Raw genomic sequence first — 21261 nt, forward strand, 5'->3', positions numbered from 1 at the left:
CATAGGGAATGGAATTCAAAGCTTCTGCTGCCTTGTAGGGGTATGGACCTAGGTGTTTGGGTGGTGGGTTGTGTATCTTGGTCTGAAGAGTAGTCCCAAGCCACAAGGTCATTGCATGAGTACCACAACTCCATTACCACCTCTGTGACTGCTGGTAGTGCGGCCTCCACACACTTGAACTTCGGTGTTGTTACTGCCGACTGCGCTCCAACTGTTGGGGTCTTCTTAATGTGCTCCGGCAGCACCTGAACTGCACAGGAATGGCCTACACTGCGACACTGACAAGCAAAGATACTGGGCACACTAAGCCAATCTCGGGATGAGACGGGGGAAGGACAGTAAATGTGGCCCTTGACCTAACTGTTCACCCTCCTAGGATTTTGTGGCCCACCCACACTCTCATATGTTACCAGGGAAAGACCACGACTATTTGTGGATTGTTACACAAGAAACATTCTTTATAAGTTTGTCCTCTGGGAGCAGCTGACTCTACTTTCCGTTATAATCGTAGTATGTTGATTATATTATAAATACCTGTTGCATTTTTGCAGTTGATGTTTATGAACCATTTATGCTCAGTATTAAGTTGTGTATGATTTAAGTTATTTTCTAATGACTCAGCACCAACTAAACATTTGGTTATTTACTTTTATTGATAAGTTGTTGAGTTATGAGTCAGTGACGATGCGTTGCAGATGTTGGCGATGCGGTGTCTGAGACTCGTGTAGCAATAGTGATGCAGCGGTACTACATCAACATACCCGGGGCTGCATTGTAAGTCGTGGTCATTGTGTCACACTGTTGGCAAGCGGGATTCACTCCTTCGTTGCAAGCAGCGGCACTGCATCGATATCGCAGAAAAATGGACCCGCTCTGATCGACGTGTCAGTGTCGATGCATTGGTTTCTTGGGTTGCAGCACCAACCACTCAATTCCAAGGGCCCAGGACTGGATTTGGTAACACCTGGCAGAGCAGGACTCGCAGCAGAGGAACCCAGGTGACGGTAGCAAGCTGCACGGGAAGTCTTTGTTATCCCTGAGACTTCAAAAACAGGACGCAAGCCCAACAAGCCTTTGGAGAACCTTTAGAGATGAAGGAGGTAGAGAGTCAAGTCCTGCCCTCTCACTCACAGGCAAGATGCAGCAAACCAACACAGCAAAGTGAACAGCGAAGTAGCAGTCCCTCCAGGCAGCACAACAGCTCTTCTTCCTTAGTAGAATGTCCTCAGTTCCAGAAGTGTTCCGAGTATATGGTGTAGAGGTCCAGTACCTAATACCTGTTTTAGCCTTAGGGAGCCTGTAAAGAAAGGTCTTTGTAGTATACAAGATCCTGCCCTTTTCTGCCCTGGCTCCAGACTCACTACAGGCGGGTATGCAACCTTTTGTGTGGAGACAGGCATAGCCCTATTGAGGTGCAAGTAGCAGCTCCTCCCTTCCTCTCTAGGTTGGGAAGGCCCATCAGCCTGGTGATGGGCCATCAGGATGCGAGTGCCACACAACAGCTCACTTTGTGTGTGACTGTCTAGAGGGAAGGCACAAAGCCCAGCTGTCACCCAACCCAGATGTGTATTCCAGAGACAAGCAGAGGCACAGAATGGTTAAAGTAAGAAAATGCCAACTTTCTAAAAGTGGCTTTTTCCGACCCGCAATTTAAAAACCAACTTCACTAAAAGATGTTGTGAGAGGGATGGGCGGAAAGTAAAGCGAGGAGGTCTTAGGTAGGGCTGAATGATGAAAAAAAGGCAAAGCAACAAAATCAATTAATCAGAGGGTTATAGAGGTTGGGGCTTGGATGTCGTCTTCTCCCGTTGGTTTGGTGAGGGGTAGTCTTCTCCCGTTGGTTTGGTGAGGGGTAGTCTTCTCCTCTTCTTGGAGCGATGTTGGCACAACCCCGGAGTACAAAAGAAAAAAGGGGAAAGGACAATCAGTATGGTTGTCTCGACTGTTTCAGGCTAACGTGAAACATGTTATGTTCCACCACCGTAGGTTTTAGACCACCACTGAGGAAGTGAAGGGGTGTGGCAGGCAAGAAACCTTGGAAGATTGGTTTTACAAGGGGGGGGGAGGAAGAAAGGGTCCACACCAAAATAACGTCCAAGTGGAAGCCTCCCTTCTCGAACGTGAGTGAGGGAACGGCCGCCGCAATAGAGACCCACAAAAGAAGATAACAAGGGGAAAAAAACGGGGCAGATAGGAGGGTGTGAACGGTAGAGGAGTTTGTGACCACCACACGTCCCTGAGTGCCCCGAGTCTCCCAGACTCGCCTCCCCTTCCCTATGTCTCTGTCCCCGGCCCTGTTCCACGTACCACTGGAGCCACAGCTCTCCGGAGCTGTGGCGGTGTTATGGCATCCTCCGGGGGTGTCCACCACTCTTCGGACCACTCTTCCCGCTCGGCGTCGCCTTTTCCTCCGGAGGGCTGGAGCTCTTCGTCCACCTCTCTTCCTGGCTCTTCGTCTGCTTCTCGTCCTGGCTGTTCGTCTGCTTCTCGTCCTGGCTTTTCGTCTGCTTCTCGTCCTGGCTTTTCGTCTGCTTCTCGTCCTGGCTTGGCACACCCTTGACCTGTCTCCGCTCCACTGCTTCGCTCTTCTTCTCCTGGCACTTTTCTCTCGCGCGCCTCTATCTCAGTGTCTTCCTGGTTTTCAGCGCAAGGGTCTGCCCCTACAGCCCACGATGTCTTCCGCCATTGGCCGACGCCTCGGGAAGGGCGCTCTTGGTCCTGCGAAGGAGAGGAGCCGAAGGAGGTTAACTCTTTCTGTGCTGGACCCTGGCTAGCGAGAGGTATCTTTGTTATGTTAGGGCTTTTCACAAGGGTCATGGGCGGGGTGATATCCTGGTCTTCCTCACAGATGTATTTTTAAATTGTGAATCCAGATACACCAAACTTACTTTTCCTATCTGTTGGAAATGGGATTTCTGGTTGGCTAGGCTATGCACCTAAGCCATAAATGAGGTTTCTATCTGGCTATGCTATGCACCTAAGCCAGACAGAACCCACCACTCTAGAGCTACACACCCAAGATAAACCCTGCTCACCCCCTTGGTAGCTTGGCAGACCAGTCAGGCTTATCCCCCCCCCCCACCACCCATACCACCACTACCCATACCACAAAAAGAAACTCCACACAAGGTTATATAACAAAAAATACACACTAGACCACATTCACATAAATCAATTTGCCACTAGGCAATTGTCATAATAATGCATAGTTCAGCAATAAACCTTGCAATAAGGCAAGTGTCCTAAACACAATTAGTGCACTGAAGCACGTACTTATAAGTTGCACATATCATAAAAAATCATCCTGAAGCATTTACGCTTAACATCACATTTGGGGTCACAGGAGTAACTACTCATTGATTGCACAGGTTATAAAACATACTGAACACATTACGCACAACACCACCTTACACCTTCACTGTGCAGCATTATGCAGCTCCTGCAGTAGGAACATGTTTTCAAGTAATACCACATTTAGGGCATCAAACAAAAGAAATGCAGTTAGGGGAAGCAAGGATCGCCAGATAGCATTGTGTCCCCAAGCACTACTTTGTACTTTAAATATGCGTTCCCAGCGCTTCTTGTACGGGCGGCGCAGAAATTCCAAGGGACCTCAGTCAAGGATGACCATCCCGTCATGGTCTCTAATGCCACGGGGCCCCTCCTGGATTGCCTCACAATGGCCGCTAGAGTACAGCAATGCCCCCCACAGGTATGCGCTGAAGCAGCTGCCCGCGATCGTGTGGTGCAGCTGCGATGGCTCTCCGGTGCTTAAATCCCCCACATAAAGGTGGGCAACTGGGGAGGCCTTGCTGGGTCCTCCCCTTCTAACACACAGCAGGCTGCTGGACTGAGGTGCAGTGGGAGCGAGGGCTAGCATCCCAACCCCGGGTGCGGGTGTCCGCTGGTCCTGAGCTCTTACAGGGCTCCTGGCCTAACTCACCTGCCAGTGACCGAAGATGACTCTGGGTGTCTGCAGGCTTCCAGGTGGGGACGGCCTTCCACGTTCTGTGGGTCGGCCGGCCCTTCCTGACGTTGCCCCAGCAACGCAGAGAAACTCCCAGCCGGGTGTCCTCACTGCCTGGGCACTGCCTTATTTTTCAGCCCAGGACCAGGTAGCAGATCCCCGGAAGCAGGCAAAAGAAATACGCGGGAACACAACTAGTCACTAGGGAGAGGGCCTCTTCTCTCTCAGCTCTCCCCTCCCATTGCTAAGAACCCACGAGGAAAGTGCAGCGCTGCCCGCACTGCACAGAGAAAAAACGCTCCTTATGTGCTTTCACTTCTTTATGGCAAGACTCAAAGAAGGGGGAGCGCTCTTCATACGACACCAGAGGCATAATGAAAGTTGAAGCGGCCCCCCTGCAAAGTACACAGAGGGGCCCCTGCTCCGGATTTAATACAGAGCTTTCCAGCGTGAGTACAGTGCTGAGGGGGCCCCCTGCAGCTCAGGGGTCCCCCGCACTGCGGGGGATGCGGGGGCCTGTGTTACGCCCCTGTATGACACACTGCGTTCCTCATGCTTTTGGCTTGAAAAGTTGACGAACAGTCTAGTTCTTCCCCTGTCCAAGCCAGGAGCAGCAACAGCAGGCCGTCCCACCCCACACAAATCAGGGGCAGCGCTCCTCACACAGCTTCCAGCCCTCCTTTCAGGCAGGTTACTTTAAAATTCAGCAAGGATCTGTCTTGAAATCTTTTATCTACCTGAGATTTTCAAAAGGAGGCCAGCACACACAAGCCCTTGGAGATTTGTCTTCACAAGCAGGATACCACAGTAGGGCAAAAAGAGTCACTCCTTTTCCTCCAATACAGACAGAAGCAGCAACCCACCCCTCACACAGAAAAGGCAGCGCTCCTCACACATTCCTTCCGCTCTTCTTCTTGGCAGGGTCCTCTCGTTCCTTGAAGTCATCTAAAGTCCTAGTGTTTTAGGTCCAATACTTATACCGCATTTTGTTATTTTTCTCTTTATGGCAAGGGTCTCTGAACCCAGTCCAAACCGGCCCTTTCCTCCCTGGTGCAGCATGACCACAGAGGGGGGAGACAGCATTGCGAAAAGAAGACACAGCCTATTCAGGTGCAGGCAAAACTCCTCCAACCACACTAAATTCAGATCAGGTCTATTCAGCCCAGCGAGGAGTCACCCAACCAAGACAGGGCACACCTCAACCCCCCAGTGACTGTCTAGAGTGAATGCACATCCCTATCTCCTGTCACTTCAAAACCAGAAGCTGAATACACAAACAGCCAGGGTGGTAAAGTAAGAAAATGCCCACTTTCTAAAAGTTCGTTATAACAAGAGGTGGGCCCTATATCACACAAGCTAGATTGGGCCGATAAATTGCAAATAAGTGAAATATCTAGCTGACCGTTGATTGGGCTGCCAGCTATTTGAGCAGACTGAGACCAAAATCACAAATAAGATGGTCTACATCATGTAATTGCTCTTTTTTTGAAACTTATTATATGTTTTATAAATTCACAAGACAGATATGGACTACACTTCACAATTTACACAATCTCAAAACTGAACTGAAAGAATAAAGATGTGGAAACAAAGTACAACAATTGGTGATTTCACAAGACAAACATGGACTACACAATTACACAATAACAAAAATGTGAAAACATCAAAGCAATTACATGAAAATCAGTTGAAGTTATTACCAGTCAGAAAAAACAGTAGGGTAACCTCATATTTCCATCAAAGACTGTTTAAATGGAACAGACTCGGGTTACCAACCAACGGGGATATTAACATTTTATGCAAATGAGGGTATACATTCTAAAGGGATTATTTCCCTCAGTTGCTATACATAATTTTATACAGGCTGATCCCGTATTGGTGATATGCCAACGTGTTTCGAAACCCAATTTATCTCAAGGGATTCTCTTCAGGGCAGTGACTGGAATCTGTTTATACGTCTAGGAGTCTCTTCAACATTGTAGAGAGCCCGATTTACTCATGTAGCTGACCAGGAGGCTTGTGGCTCCTGTTGGTGTAGACAAATCTAGGAGATTTTTGAGTGCGGCAGTTTTTTTTTAATTGTTTAAAAGAAAGGGCCAAAAGTGCTGATGCCTCTGCTATAAGTCGTTCTTTTCCAGGTGCTGCAGTATTGAAAATTTCTCTTTGCCAGCAGACACTTCAGCATTTGTTTTTATTTTTCTGCTTTCAAATGGCGGCTGTAGGTTTTTATTTTTCTGCTTTCAAATGGCGGCTGTAGGCGCAGTGAACCCCACTCCCAGTGGCAGTGTGTAATTACTTGGACCCGGGAAGCCGCGTGATTTTCTATTGCGGTTGACGGGTACAAGTTCATTGATTTATTTCTCAAACGGCCATCCTTCAATATTTTCGGCTTCCGTCTGCCCATTCTAAAAGTGGCATTCTAAAACCCAGAATTTAAAAAAGACCTTTATCAAAAGGTGCATTAATAAATTCTGAGTTCCGAGAGCCTAAACTCCATTTCTCCATCTTGTCCCTATGGAAAGTTATACTTGTAAGATGCTACAAAGCAACTTCCATGTTAGCCTATGGAACAGATAGCCTTTCAATAGTGAAAAACGAAATTGACAGTATTTCACTATCCGGACATGTCACACACACAAGTACATGTCCAACCTTTCACATACACTACACCCTGCCCATGGGGGTACCTTGGGCTTACCTTAGGGGTGCCTTACATGTAAGGAAAGGGTAGGTTTGAGCCTGGCAAGTGGGTGCACTTGCCATGGCAGTTTATAACTGTGCATGCAGACACTACAGTGGTAGGTCTCAGACACATTTACAGGGCTACTCCTGTGGGTGACACTACCGGTCCTGCAATCCCACTAGTATCAATTGATTTACAGGCCCTGGCACACACAGTGCACTTTAATAGGGACTTACCAGTAAATCAGAGATGCCAATCATGGATAACCTTCATATTCACAATTTATACAGCGTGCATATGCACTATAGCACTGATCAGCAGTGGTTAAGTGCCCAGAATCCTATAGCCAACAAAAACAGGGTCAGAAAAATAGGAGGCAAAAGGCATAAAGTTTGGGGATAAACCTGCAAAAAGGGCCAGGTCTAACACTATCTTTTCCCAATTGGAAGTTACACTTGTAAAATATTACAAGGCAGCTCCTATGCTAACCTATTGTAGAGATAGGCCTTGCAGTAGTGAAAAACGAATTCAGTAGCGTTTTACTATCAGGACATTTAAAACTTAAAATTACATGTCCTACTTTTTAACTACACTGCACCCTGCCCTTGGGGCTGCCTAGGGCCTATCTTAGGGTGACTTTTGTGTAATAAAAAGAAAGGTTTGAGCCCGACAAGTAGGTTATCTTATCAAGTCGAAATGGCACTTTAGAGCTGCACACACAGGCTCTGCAGGGGCAGGCCTGAGGCATGTTTGAAGGGTTACTCAGGTGGGTGGCACAATCAGTGCTGCAGGCCTACTGATAGCATTTGATTTACAGGTCCAGGGCACATGTAGTGCACAGTACTAGGGATTTATCAGTAAATCAAATATGCCAATCATGGAGAAACCAAATGCCATTATATTTAAGACAAAAGTGCACATTCCTAAAGCCAGAAAAAACAAAGTTCAGCACACAGTCAAAACTGGAGGTCAGAATGCAAAAAGTCTGGGGAAACCACGCCAAAAGATGGCAAGTCTATCAGATGGTCTGACAAATATGAAATAAACAAGCCTATGCTGAATGGGTAGAAGGATCCTATGTTTATGACTTTATTGATATAGAAAAATACACCTTAATCCGTGATTATTTCAGTGTTTTTGATTGGGTGGAGCAGTTGTGCTTTTTGTTTGACCAAGACATTGACTTTGGGGTGAGCTTTGCTTTTTCACACTTGAGAATTTGTTTTGGTGAGGTTAGATGTTATTTCTAGTCATCCTGAAGTTGGCCTATTAAACATTCCTGGAGATTGTCAGTGTCAATGGAAGGTGATCTTGTGAATTTTAGCACATCCTAACTGTGTGATCTAGGAGTGTCTTTAAATGACAAGATCTTTGAAAACAACTAAGGCAGAGTAAAGGTGTTTTCAAATGTTGTGTGATCCTAAAATATATTTCCCGAGTAATAATTGGTTATTTTGCCATCTGGGTGTTTGTTATATGTCAATTATTTATCAATCTCGTGCAAATAACCCATTTCCTGAACAAAACAGCTCTTCACAGCCACAACAGTGTGCTTTCAATTTAAAATTCCAATGTGTATTAGTTCCATATATCATAATACTAATTATATTTTTTTCCTTATTAGAATGGTAATACTGCCCTCTCAATCGCTCGGCGGCTTGGCTACATATCAGTTGTTGATACACTGAAGGTTGTGACGGAAGAGACCATGACGATGGTTGTAAGTAGTATGATTTTTCTAAGAGTGTTTTAGGGTATAAGGGCATGTTTGGCACTTATGTTAAAATTGCAGTAATTTGTCTTTTTTAATGAAATATATTTCAGTGTATTCCTAAACACATACTTCACTATATTAAGAAATGCTTCACATATCTCACGGTGTGTGAAAGTAGCACCTATTTACTTCTATTATTGATTGTCTCATTATTTTTATTTATAATATAACTTTCTTTGTCCAATAAAGTCACTGTTTGAAGAAGCAAATTCTGTGTTTGCTTCACTGAAAACATTTATCTGCAGGTTGGATAATGTACCTTTTTCTACAGACCAGATATCTGGTAGTATGCCCATACATTTGTCTCTGGATTATGCCCTCATCTGAACGTATGAAATGATAGGTATTAGGCAAGGCCCCCCCCCCCACCATTCAATTAAAGGAGATTGGCTTTGGGTTGCATGCCTACTACCAGCATGCAACTGAAATGAAAAAAAGATTTGTACAGTGCACATATACCCAAAGGTATCAAAGCGCTAGGGGTACAAAAACAACTTAACTTTGAAACCAAAGAGCAGAGAGCTAAAGCACTGGAGAATCAATTAACAGGTGAAAGGCCATGTTTTCAGATTTTTCCTAAATAATAAATGGTTATCTACTTCAGAAATATGCCGCAGAAGAAATTTCCAAAGTTTGGCTGCAGCATAGCTAAAGGACTTTCCACCTCATCCGGCCTTCCAGAGTCTAGGAACTAGGAATCTTCTGCTCTGTGCTGCAGCAACCTGGTAAGGAGATACCAGTGAAATCTATCCCTGAAGAAATGAGAGCCCTGATTATGTAGCACTAGATGGGCTATGCATAGGACCTGGAAAGCAATCCTCGTTCTCACTCGAAGTCATTGTAACTTTTCAAGCTCCTCCGATACTGAATGGTAAGGTGGAATGTCTAAAATTAGTCGTGCAGCGGCATTTTGGACTGTTTGCAATGTGGTTAGGGATCTTTAATTTATTTTGAGGTAGAAACATTTATAATAGTCGAGCCTAAAAGAGAATAATGCTACGATTACTGTTTTCCTAGCTGTCTCTGGTAAATAGGGATACATTTTCTTAAGCGATCGGATAATAATAACACGGGTCGAAACTGTCCGATTTACTTGTGTGTCGAAGGCCAGACTTTCATCAAATATTATCTCCAGGTGTTTTGCTGATTTGACTGGAACAGGGAGAGGACCCAATGTGGACATTCACCAGTTATTGGATCAGAAGGAATTGTGGTGCCCACAGATGAAGACCTCCATTTCTTCAGCATTAAGTGTTAGAAAATTATCTTTCATCCAATTGTTAATCGCCAGCTTGCTGTTAAAATTCTGGGCAACTGAGTGTGTGTCGTCTGTCAGTGTAACAATGATCTAGGTGCCGTCAGCGTAAGATACCACACTGAAGCGAAAAGACTGAATACGCTTGGCTAGAGATGTGACAAACAGTTTAAATAAGGTAGGAATACGGGATGAACCCTTCGCCCCCGGCACCCCCCAGAGAAGGATTGGGAAGTATATTGCCCACATTGGACAGGCTCTGTCCTTCCAATGAAGGGACTTAGTAATTTGAGGGTTTTCCCCTAAATCCCCAACTGAGAAAGACCGGATATAAAGAGGGAAGTGGACACTGTATCTAAAACTGCGTACTGATCTAACATAATAAAACCTACAGCCTCACCTGCATCAACAACTGATCTAATATTGTCTGCTGCTGCCACTAATTCAGACGGTGTCTACTCCTAAAACCAGTTTGAGGAGGCTCAGCAAGTCAAGACTGTCAATTATAGCAAACAGTTATATGTTTTTCCAGAGCTTTAGCAGCAAATGGTAGCAAGGATTTGGGACAGTACTTTTTGAGATCCTTAACATCCAGGGTAGTCTTTTTAATCAGAAGCACTATGATCGCTTCCTTCCAGGCCAGCGGGAAGCAGCAGGACTCACTTGAGAGTAGGTGTTAGCTACATTGCTACTGCACCTGCTACCAGATGTAAGATTTACAGAGAACAAGGATCAAAGGGGGAACCAGATGTAATATTCAGAATAAGAGCCTTCACTTGGGAGATAGTCAACAGAGAGAAGGCAGATTCTTAGTAAAAAAAAAACACATCCAGCTTATCACAAAAGAATTGAGACAGGTCCATTTCGGTAGAGTTTTTTTGGACCAGAGAGCAAATCAACTGCTTTAAAAAGTCCCTTATTGTGATTTTGGGCAATGCATAGCTGGAATTTTCCCTCAAAGATAGCAAGTGTGTCGTTGCAGATTAGAGGCCTATAAACAGTTTTTTCCCCCTGAAAGTCGTATACAAAATGCCATTTACGTTCCTGTTGTTCATTTACATACAGTCGCGGCTAACTTCCAAGAGGGTATGCTTGCAATAAGCACTTGGATGGCAAACAACTGCCTTAAATTAAACTCAGACAAAACGGAGGTGATGATCTTTGGTAACCTCTTCCCTAGCTGGTCACCCACTTGGTGGCCGTCAGTGTTAGGCTCACCTCTGTCCCCCGTCACAAAGGTCAGAAACCTAGGTGTCTTGTTTGACGACAAGCTATCATTCATGCACCATGCAAACGCAGTTGTCTTATCATCATTCTATACCATCAGGATGATAAAAAAACTTCTACCTTTCTTACCATCCAGCGCCGGCAGGACTCTTATTAGCACGCTGGTTATGTCCAAGGTAGACTACGCAGCGGCAAGGATTTTGTCAGGCATCCCCAAGTCCAAACCAAATTACCAAGGTGGTACAACTGTATCACTGGTTACCTATCAGGAGCAGAACAAAGGTCAAAGCTCTATGCATCACTTCAAGGCAATTCACAACATAGGACATAAGTTCCTGAAAAAAACTCTCTATTCCTACATGCCTAGTAGACCCCTTCGCTCATCAGCAGCATATTTGCTCTCTGTCCCCAGAACCAAGAAAGCCTCCTAGGGTGACAGAAGATTCACTGTTGCCACTGCCAGACTATGGAACACATTCCCCCTTCACATCAAGACGATTCCCACATTGCTTTCCTTCCGGAAGCAACTAAAAACCTGGCTCTTTAACCAATAATTCACTCGCTCCCAGTCCTTCCTCTGTTCAGCCGTCCTTAGCGCCGAGACACCCAAGGGTATTTGCGCGCTCTACAAATTGCCTAAATAAACAAATAAGATTATATGCTTGCCTCAACAGTCAAACTAAGCCTGTCCAAAACCCAGGGGACTGACGGTTTAGAGCATAGCCTGACGACAGTTTTCAGTGGAGCGGCTGAGTCGGACGACTTAGCGAGCCATTCCTGATAGTTTGCAGCAGCCATCTTAGCATTGAGCTGACCAATATTGGGCATGGAAAACCAGACCTGATTAAATGTGGTTTTTGTCTACTTTTTTCCAATCCCTAATCTTATCTCTTAATGAGGGAACTTTAAGGAGATTTTTTGATTAAGGTAGACTAAGAGAAAAGCTAATAGCGCTATGGTCAGACCAAATAAGAGGGAGTATTTAATTGGCCCTAAGCGCAGCGTTGTTAGTAATAATTCTATCAAGAGTATGACCAGCAAGATGAGTAGGAGAATTAACCAGTTGCATGAAAGAAAAAGAAGACATGTAGTCAGTCAGAGAACAGGTAACTGGACAAGAGGCTAGTTTCAACTAGAAGTTGAAATCCCCCAGAATGGTAAAGTGAGTTTTCTGAAGGAAAGGTTCTAATAATGTGCCAATTGAGGAGATAAAAGTGGCTGTGGGTCCAGGTGGGCGTTATAGGAGTAGGCCTGGAAACGAAAAAGGGTCAGAGATTTTTAGATTAAAAGAGATGGCCTCACAGACAGGAGAAACGTGCAGTGAGAGTGTGCACCAAAATATATAGCTTAAGACCACTGCCAATACCTCACCAAGGTTATGTTTACGATCCTGTCACAGAATGCTGTATCCAGCATGTACTGCTTCTGCTAAATCTGGGTCAGAGAAATCTAGAGCCTAGATCTCAGTTACAACAATACATGCTGAGCTATGTGACCTGATGAAGTCAGAAAATTGCAATCTGTTTTTAATGAGCGTGTGTGCATTAATTAAATTACACACTACCTTTTAATAGGACTCTTGATTGTGTTGGAGGACTGCTCTAGCGAGTACTCTGTTGTGGCTTCAATGTTCCATTGTTACTTAGTTAGAACTATACTGGGTCACTCGTAGTCTGGGCAACTAGAACTGTGCTAGGGCAACTATGACTACATAATGCTCTGTATGGCAGCATCCAGGAGATGGTTGAAAATAGTGTCATTTGGACCTAGCTGCCTGAAGGGACTGGTGGTCAAAGCTCTGTATCTACAATAGATGTACTTTTACAGCTACTCAAGAAGATGTCTATTCTTCTTAAGGTAAAATCTTAACATACTCTTCAGGTGGAGACATTGGGTTTATCATCTTGGGAAAATCTGTGCGGGTATGAAATGGGCATAACGCACAGCACACTTTGCAAACTGAGGCTTAGTCCTGCTGCTTAAGTGGGGGTTTTGGGGGCGAAATTCCCGAAAGTACTCGATCTAGCTGATAAAGAATGCCAGCTAGACTGTGTCCTAACTGGAGATACATCTGGGGCCGCATCGTAATATAGCTGCACTGGCCATGCACACAGTTGAGTCCCTGCTTTTACGCACCTTCTGTGTGTAAAGTGAGTTTATTTAACCCAATATTTCTCAGAGGTACAGCATTATTGTAGACTGTGAAGGGTGGAAACAGAAAGAGGCAAACTTTGGGCACTATTTCTGAGCTGTACTGTGTGACACTCAAGCTCTTGCGCCAGGAAAGAGCCCTGGACACAAAAAGGGTGTGCCAAGACTTTTTCTTGCACCATAAGTGTGTTTTGGGCAAACAATTGCAGAGTCTGCCTACATAATTCACAAGGGACACCTTCTCCTGGGAGAGTCAGCTAAACATCCCCCTCCTCTCCCTGTCTTGGGGTTGGTACCTTATCCACATTAGCGGTCACAAACCATTGACACATTCCTTTCTGAATAAGAAATAAGAGGGGGGGTGCACCCCTTTCTAGCAGAGATTTGGAAAAGATTGCAAAAGCCTTTTTACGAATTGTAAAATATTTTCTGATTTGTAAAATGAGGCTTTTACATTAATAAAAGCCCTTTTATAATTTTGCAATTACACAATTTTGAGATTCGCCAGATTGCAACATCAAAAGGACTTTGTACATATGGTCCTTAGTTTCAAAGTGGTGAGGAAAATGTAGCAAGTGCAGTGTACTTCTTGTTTCACAGTAAATTAGTGAGATAAAGGCAAATCCCGTTTTAGTACAATATTAACTCTCATAAAAAAAAGTTATGCCATAGTGCTAAGTGAAGGAAGAAGAGTATGCGTGGGAGTAGACAAAGGGACAGAAGTAACCCATCACACAATGCAGAGGCCAATAGAACATTTCACAAAACCTTATTTGCCTGTTAGGCACACCCCCAGTTATCACTAAAAAGCAATTGTTTTCACTCAGAATTGTTGTGAGTTGCTCAGGCAGATGGTGTAGTACAACACATTAAGTTGTCCTCATGTTTATGTTCGTATCAGACCCAGGCAGGTTATTTGAGGATGCCGAGGAAATATTGTAACTCCATGATTTTCAGCCATTCCATATATACCGGTTTTTACACTTGCCAATATTTAGCTGTATTCTTTTTTGAAAAACTACCTATTATCTCAGGAAATATTAAAATTGGAATGAGCTTTTATCTTCTGGAATGTTTACTATTCTTGAACCAACAGAGAAAATTAATTTTGAAAACTTACACTACCCGAAGCCCCCCTCCTCTGTATGTGTAGGATAAGTCTTACAAATGACAAAATGTTTGATAAAGCTGTTATTTTTCTGACGTTTTCTCTTATCGGGTAGGCTTTCAGAAGGTAACTTCCATGGTTGTCATTGGAATAACTAGTTCAATGTAACAGTGCAATAAATAGTGTTAAACATTGTGGTGCAATGTTGTACAAATAGGTGACGCAATGAATGAAAACATTATTGAAACACCCTTTTTGGCAATCGCTCAATGGGTCTTGGTCAAGCAATTAGCTTCGCAAGACAGAGGGCAGAAGCGTCTCTAAAGTAGAAAGAAACTGTGATCTGAGTCTAAACTCTTCATGGGTGCCAGCCATCAAATTAGGTCGGGAGAGAAAATAACAGCCTTGTTTTTACTCATGAAGCCGCCGGCATCCCATTTATGGCAATCTAAAGAGGCTTACCTACAGATTGTAAGGGTCTCTTCAGCGTGCAAGGGCGCATGTCAATAATCAACAATAGTAAGACTGAACCTTCCCGACCTTTGAAAAACAGATGTAGAACCTTACATTTAGCCTGGCTTGTTTTGGAGCCGGAACAACTTATGGTCCTTCTGTCAATATGCAGGATTTTCAACCTTTTGTAGTTTAGCAAAATGTTATTTACCTAGACCTAGCGTAGATAATCTCAAGGTTGATTATGGCTCTCTCATTGATCGGTCATAGATTAAACAGGACTGGGAGACAGATGTATGAAGAATTGAGTTACAAATCACTTACTGATTTTGGGCTACGCTGCCTTGTGACTTATGTTTCTTGAGCTGCGTCGAATGTCCCGATCACAAACTGTGCAAACTGACCATTCACATGGATTTGCAGAAAATCTGCTTCATGTGTAATAGCTAAGAATCCCTCTGTAAATCCTTGTGAATGGATGCAAATACAAGGATGGATTCCTGCAAGGGGCAGCTGAGCTAGATCCCTGCTTTTGCAGTCGCAAACTACTGCAGAACATGTTTTGTAAATTGACTGAGTCTTAAATTGGGATAACAAATGGCATAATGGGAAAGTGGAGTATGCAACAGTCTCTTGAACTGCTGTGTGCTCCTCCAATTCCTCCAACTGTTTCTTACATAAGGAAGCTGTTCCTTCCACTTTTTGAAGGGATACCAACCCCTTCTAGGAGTTTCTATTTTCTCAGTGGTTTGTGACTGCAGAAACAGATTAAAACTATTGATACATATCCCTCGCGGGCAGCACTGCTAACTTCACAAGTGCCAGAATCTTTGATAAATCTGGCCCTTGGCCTCCAACATATTCCAAGTACTAACTGTGAGAAGGAACGATTAAAGATCCTTTGCCACCGTGGTAGTCTAGGGTTATGGCTTAATCATTAGTGACCACGCAAGTTTGTTTCTATTGGGCTCCAGATATTGGACCAACAGAACTGTAACTGTGTTTAACATAATTTGAATTCTTATCTCCAGAAGTCTGATATTCTGATGTTGATGTTGTGAATCTTGTCCTTCTATTGTTGTTCACAGACTGTGACAGAAAAACATAAAATGAATGTACCAGAAACTATGAACGAGGTCCTGGACATGTCCGATGACGAAGGTTTGCTCATAAATTCTTACTTTTAAAATGTGATTTTTTAATCCTGCGATTAATTGTGCTAAGAGCTCCTAGCTCTAAACTGTTGTAAATTGAAAGTGCTTGATTGCCTCTTTCGTATTACAAAGTAATTTAAAGAAACAAAAGTTAATGTTGTATCACATATGCTGAATGTTGGATTAGTAATTGCCTGGTAGTTCCTTTTCCCACGAGACACTCCTTCATATGTCGTTGTTTATACCAACAAAATTCAAAAGTTCACCTCACTACCTCCCCTTCGGTGATCCTCTTTTTTTAAAAAGAAATCATGGCTGGTCTCCCCTTTACAGGGTGGTATGTGTCTGTATATCTGTGTCTATCAACCACCCTGTAGTATGTTCATTGCTAAAGCAGAATTGTCAGTTTCTGTTGGTGAGACTAGCTTACATCCCTTTTAAAGGAAGTATATGACTTTAAAAAATGAACACAACCTACATAATGATAATGATTGGTTGCATCTACAATTCTGCTTCAAATCCAGTAGTAAAGCTTGGTGCTATCATGTCTTTTTTTATTTGCTCAATTGTTTTATTTGTTGACTTGTACAGTTCGTAGAGCCAATATGCCTGAAATTCTCAGTGACGGCGAGTATATGTCAGAGGGCGATGAAGGTATTTGTGCATTTATTTTGCAGTGAAATTTAACTTAAACTTTTCCTTTCCAATAAAATTTAGGGCTCTACTGTCATAAGCGATGCCCAAAAAAGCTTGGAATTTTCGTTTGGCCTAGAACCTTGACAGGGTCTGCGTAATTCAGTTTAAAACTCTAGCACACCAAAAATTAAATTAATTGACGCACCTTTTTATCCAATTTGAAGATGCTTTTGAAAACCTAGTTATTTATGGTTGTTTGGTCCGTCCTAGTAAAAACAGGCGATGGACATTTCACACCTCAGACAGTAGTGGGCTGGCTTTGGTATAAGTGGTAAGCACTGGGCCCACATAAGGGGAGCTAGATACTATATTTCTGCTGCATAAATATACAGTATTCAACATCAGCAACTACATTCCAGCATTTTCCTCACAGTGTGAGATGACTAACATGGACTATGTGCCTGCCAGAAGACCCAATTGAATTTAAGTGCTCAGTAGATGCTCCCTGGAGTCTGAATCTGCTGGAAGCTACAAAATGGAAGCTACAAAAATCCATCTGAGCACCCAACCCATAGTGTTCAGTTTCTACTACTGCTAGGGAGATCATTTCTAGAATTGCCTTAATCAATTTACCTTTATTTGGCTGATCGCCAACTTTGTATTATTATTCAAAGGAGTTAGCTAAAAGCTGGCTGGCACAGACCCAGTGCACTTATACTGTACGCCAGGGGTTACCATAACTCTCACAGATAAACCAGCTCACAGATCTGGTGTGCCTCCTCAGAGGATTCCAGTATGCATAGTCATCTGAAGGATCAAAGGCTGAGTAAGCCACTGTAGGTGTCTACCCCTCAGGGAACACAGAGATGCCAACAAGCAATGCTTAACTAAATAAACTCCCTTACCAGCTCTTAAATCAGTTGTGCATGAAGAGAGAATTCTAGCAGAAAATAGTGTGTTACTCGATATGGGGGCCTTAGCACCTCCAGCTGTGCAAATAAAGGCAACTGAGATACAGTTCAGTTGTGTTTCTCTCTGGGGTTATTAAAGAGGGGAAATAGTGTTTAGTACTCCAATAACTGGATGTAAAGTGATGGGCTGCTGACTGTTACTGGTGCACTTACTCTCAAGTAGTGCTTCAAGTTTAATCCATAGCGGCCCATAGGTTGCTGCTCGTTCTTTGATGTTTGCATGCAGCAGTGCATGAAATAATCCAAATATTTTCAGAGCCCTGTTGTAGGGTGCAGAGTAACATATCCCAATAGCCACATGCTTTTCTCCTAGGTTGTGGTAGACTCTTCAGTAATGATGCTAAATGTATATCTAGTCCCTATTGTCCCCTGGTGAACTAGTTATCTCCAAAAGTATGATATGAAGAACAACATGAGGAAACAAATTTAATGATGCTTATGTTCCCAACGTTCTTGGGTACAAAGATTTCAGTGGCCTTTTAGTGGTGCACGCTTCTGTGAATTAGAGCCCTAAATTAGCAGATTAATAACCTACTCTAGAATGGTTCTACCATTCACGGCCGGTGTACTGGGCCTTGACTCTAACTGCTAACTCTTTTTCTTTCTTTCTAATGTATTTCATTTGGACTATTTCACTGTTTGAATTGGGATGGCGAATCTTCTTGAATATGTTTGAAGTGTGTCTTGAATGACTATTACAACCACTCATACTAATTACGGTTGAAGACTGGAAAGGGATTTGAATCTCAGAGATTTATCAGCTAAATACACTCAAATCACACTGAATTTCCCTTCAGATTATTTGAAATGGACCGGCCCTTAAGTGTATTATTTTGAAACATTGCTTTGATTCTGTAGTCACAAAATTCTCTAACAATCTAAGTAATGTATGTGATTGTAATCACTAGAACACAAAGAGCTTTCACGCCGCTCAATCCAGACAGACATGCGAACCTGATTCAAGATGATTTGCCCATTCCTACTTTTCCTCAACTTTGGTCAATGAAGTCTAACTTTGATGCAGTATTTTCTACTTTAGTACTACAACTAATCCATGTTAAGTCAAATAAATCGATTTATATGGGGCAAGTTATCCAGGGATGGTGAAATTCTTTTTGGAGTCATAACCCCATTGAGGGATGGTGTGTGGAATACTACCTTTCAGTAACGTACCCTCTCTCGTACTAAGACATCTAGGTTGAGCATTCTTTCCATGACAGAATCTTTCCTCGGCTATAAAGTTGGCAGGCCACAACACTCTGTGTGTTCCACTGTGATGACCTGCAATAGGAGAATTTAATTGATTTTCTTTGCTCTGTTTATGATATAAGGCAACAAGGGCTTGTTGGAAGATATGTCAGCTGTTCTTGTACAACATTCATTATGTCAGTACCACAAAGTATTCTGTGTGCCTCTTCTCTAATCCCACCATGCGGTTCGGAGTTCCTATCATTATATTAAAGCACGGTCTGCCTGTAAACATTTTATTAAAGGTTTATACTAGAACAAGTAGGAGTGGGCACTAAAACCTGCTCTTTTTTCAACTTAAAATAATCTGTTGGGGGACGCTAATTCCTACTTTAAAGTATATACAGAAGTTCCAATCATTTACTGAGTGTTCGCATGAGGTAATTGTATTCAAGTTTGCAAATGCTAAAATACAGGGGCATCCACCACTGGAAAGTGAGAGACAAATAATGACAGACTTTCAAGAAATGAATAGCGTCTTCTTATTAAGGGACGTCCCCCTGAGCACAGCTTGTAGCCCACTATGTAGTGGATTTAAAACGGTGAATGAAAAAATAGTCAGACGAAGATTTGAACAAGAAGTTTAAGAGAATGTCTCTGATATGTATTCCATGATTGATATTGTCATCTTCATATCAATCCATAATTCCAGGACATTGTTAATCACAATACTGGACCAATAAATATCGGAGACATTCTCTTAAACTTCTTGTTCAAATCTTCGTTTGACAATTTTTTCATTCTCTGTTTGAAACCCACTACATAGTGGGCTACAAGCTGTGCTCAGGGGGACGTTCCCTAATCAGGAGACGCTATTAATTTGTTGTTTATACACTGTATGACCAGAGAGTGAAACCCCGGAGGCGCGCTATAAAGTATTAAACTGTACACACTGGTGTGCATGATCCTACTCTTACTCTTATTAGACTTTCAAGAAAACCAATCTATCTGTCTGAGGCCCACGCCTGAATTCGGGCTAACTTACTTATGCTAAATGGAGAAAATAAAGCGCTGCTGGTTCGTAAAGGCCTCTGGCCATTGGTCCTACAATCTAGGGCTTCGGTGCATGAAACTATTTCATATAATAGTATCAGTAACAAAAAATAGAAGTGCTAACTGACAGAGATCTGTCCCTTAGACCCAACAATATTACAGTAGTCAATATTTGACAGTTGCGTTTTCAGGTCCTATATAGAATCCTTTACCTGCATCCCAAACAAAGTCCAGTGACGGCTGCCATTCCTATACTTTGACCTGGACTATTGTATTAATGCCTGTGTGGGTCATGAAAAGTACCCTGTCTATAAACTTCAGTGACTGGATGAACAAACTACATCCAACACCATCATGAGGGAGGATATCACCCTGATACTACAACAAATGCATTGGCTCCCTACATTGTCTTACCGGATCGAACAAAAAAAGGACCTTATGCCATTATCTTCCATATGAGAATTTATATTGGTCTATCATACTCTTTTAATAAAATGGCAATAAAAAATTAATTATGAAGAAAAGGGTTTTATCCAACTTTATAAATGAATCCTAAAATTACATTGACTTAATTTTAAATCCAGCGGGAACGTTGTTAGCTGTAGGTAAAAAACAGAAAGCCCTTCTATTCCCTCTTCGAACTCCTGATTGGTGTCCATTTGTGCTCTGTTTCTGCTATGACTATGCAAAACAAACTGATATATTTGATATATCAGGGTCATTGATTTTTACCAAATACGTTAAGTTAACATGTGATGTGTAACTCTCATAATTGCAACATTTAGTTTCTTATTCGGGTATGCACATAATCCCTGACAGAGCTTGTTTGTCATTACTAATGTTAGTGCTAGTAGTATTTATAAGAGCGGTCACTCACTTTTCTTTTTGTGTGTGTGGCAGATGAAGGTTTCATTTCTACTCTGAAAATATAGAGATTTTGTTGACATTTTTCTATTGCTTATTAATAAATCATTGATCAATTTAAATTAACACATTTCAGGAGGCTCTGTGCTGCTTGTTGCACTCATCATTAAGCCATTGAGAATTAGTTAGACCAAGCAGTGCTGCATTAGAAGACTGTTGATTACAATTCATTGGGACAATTAAGAAAAAAGTGAACGTCTGAGAAGAAATATTGAATTTCTTTGTGTATTTTTTAAATGACAGAGCACGATTACAAAAGAAACATTCTATTTGTCTTAAAGCAAGGTGAATGCTGAGGTGGCCCTCAGATAGCCTAACCTGAGGATGTGGTATCAAATCTCCAGCCTCCAGCCAGGTTTTGCCTATGCACTTTCGCAAGCCAATAAAGATGAGGTAATTGTAGAAGGGAATGATCTCTAACTGGTATCAAATGTATCTGTGTTAATCCAGGATGACACCACAGTAAATAATAAGGTTGTCTTTAAAGAGGTAGATGGTACCTGCAGCTGAGAATACAGCAGCTGAGAGAGTACAGCAGCGGCAAGTGTGAGCTAGTTGTGGTTGCCACCAGGGAACATCTTTGTAAAACCAGATGCAGACCATGACAGTTTGGAATCAAAAGGATCTGTTTGATCTGTCGGATGCAATAATAACATTTTTGAAGATCGGATTTCCTTTGGTGAACTATCATCTTTTAGACCCTTAAGGTATTCTTCT

General features: G+C 42.7%; 1 protein-coding gene across 31 annotated transcripts in view; it reads left to right on the forward strand.

Annotated features, from left to right (window-relative positions):
• ANK3 (ankyrin 3) overlaps positions 1-21261 on the forward strand; it is a 1906984-nt gene that overhangs the window by 1495041 nt on the left and 390682 nt on the right. For 28 of the 31 annotated variants that reach the window (XM_085608804.1, XM_085608807.1, XM_085608799.1 and 25 more), the window contains 3 exons: positions 8275-8370; positions 15707-15779; positions 16364-16426. In XM_085608804.1, the coding sequence (XP_085464930.1) occupies positions 8275-8370; positions 15707-15779; positions 16364-16426 (232 nt within the window). The remainder of the gene's footprint in view (positions 1-8274; positions 8371-15706; positions 15780-16363; positions 16427-21261) is intronic. The other 3 variants (XM_085608808.1, XM_085608829.1, XM_085608823.1) reach the window with 1 other exon arrangement.

Source organism: Triturus cristatus, chromosome 1_2 (genome assembly GCF_964204655.1).
Source record: "Triturus cristatus chromosome 1_2, aTriCri1.1, whole genome shotgun sequence".
NCBI classification, from domain to species: Eukaryota; Metazoa; Chordata; class Amphibia; order Caudata; family Salamandridae; genus Triturus; species Triturus cristatus.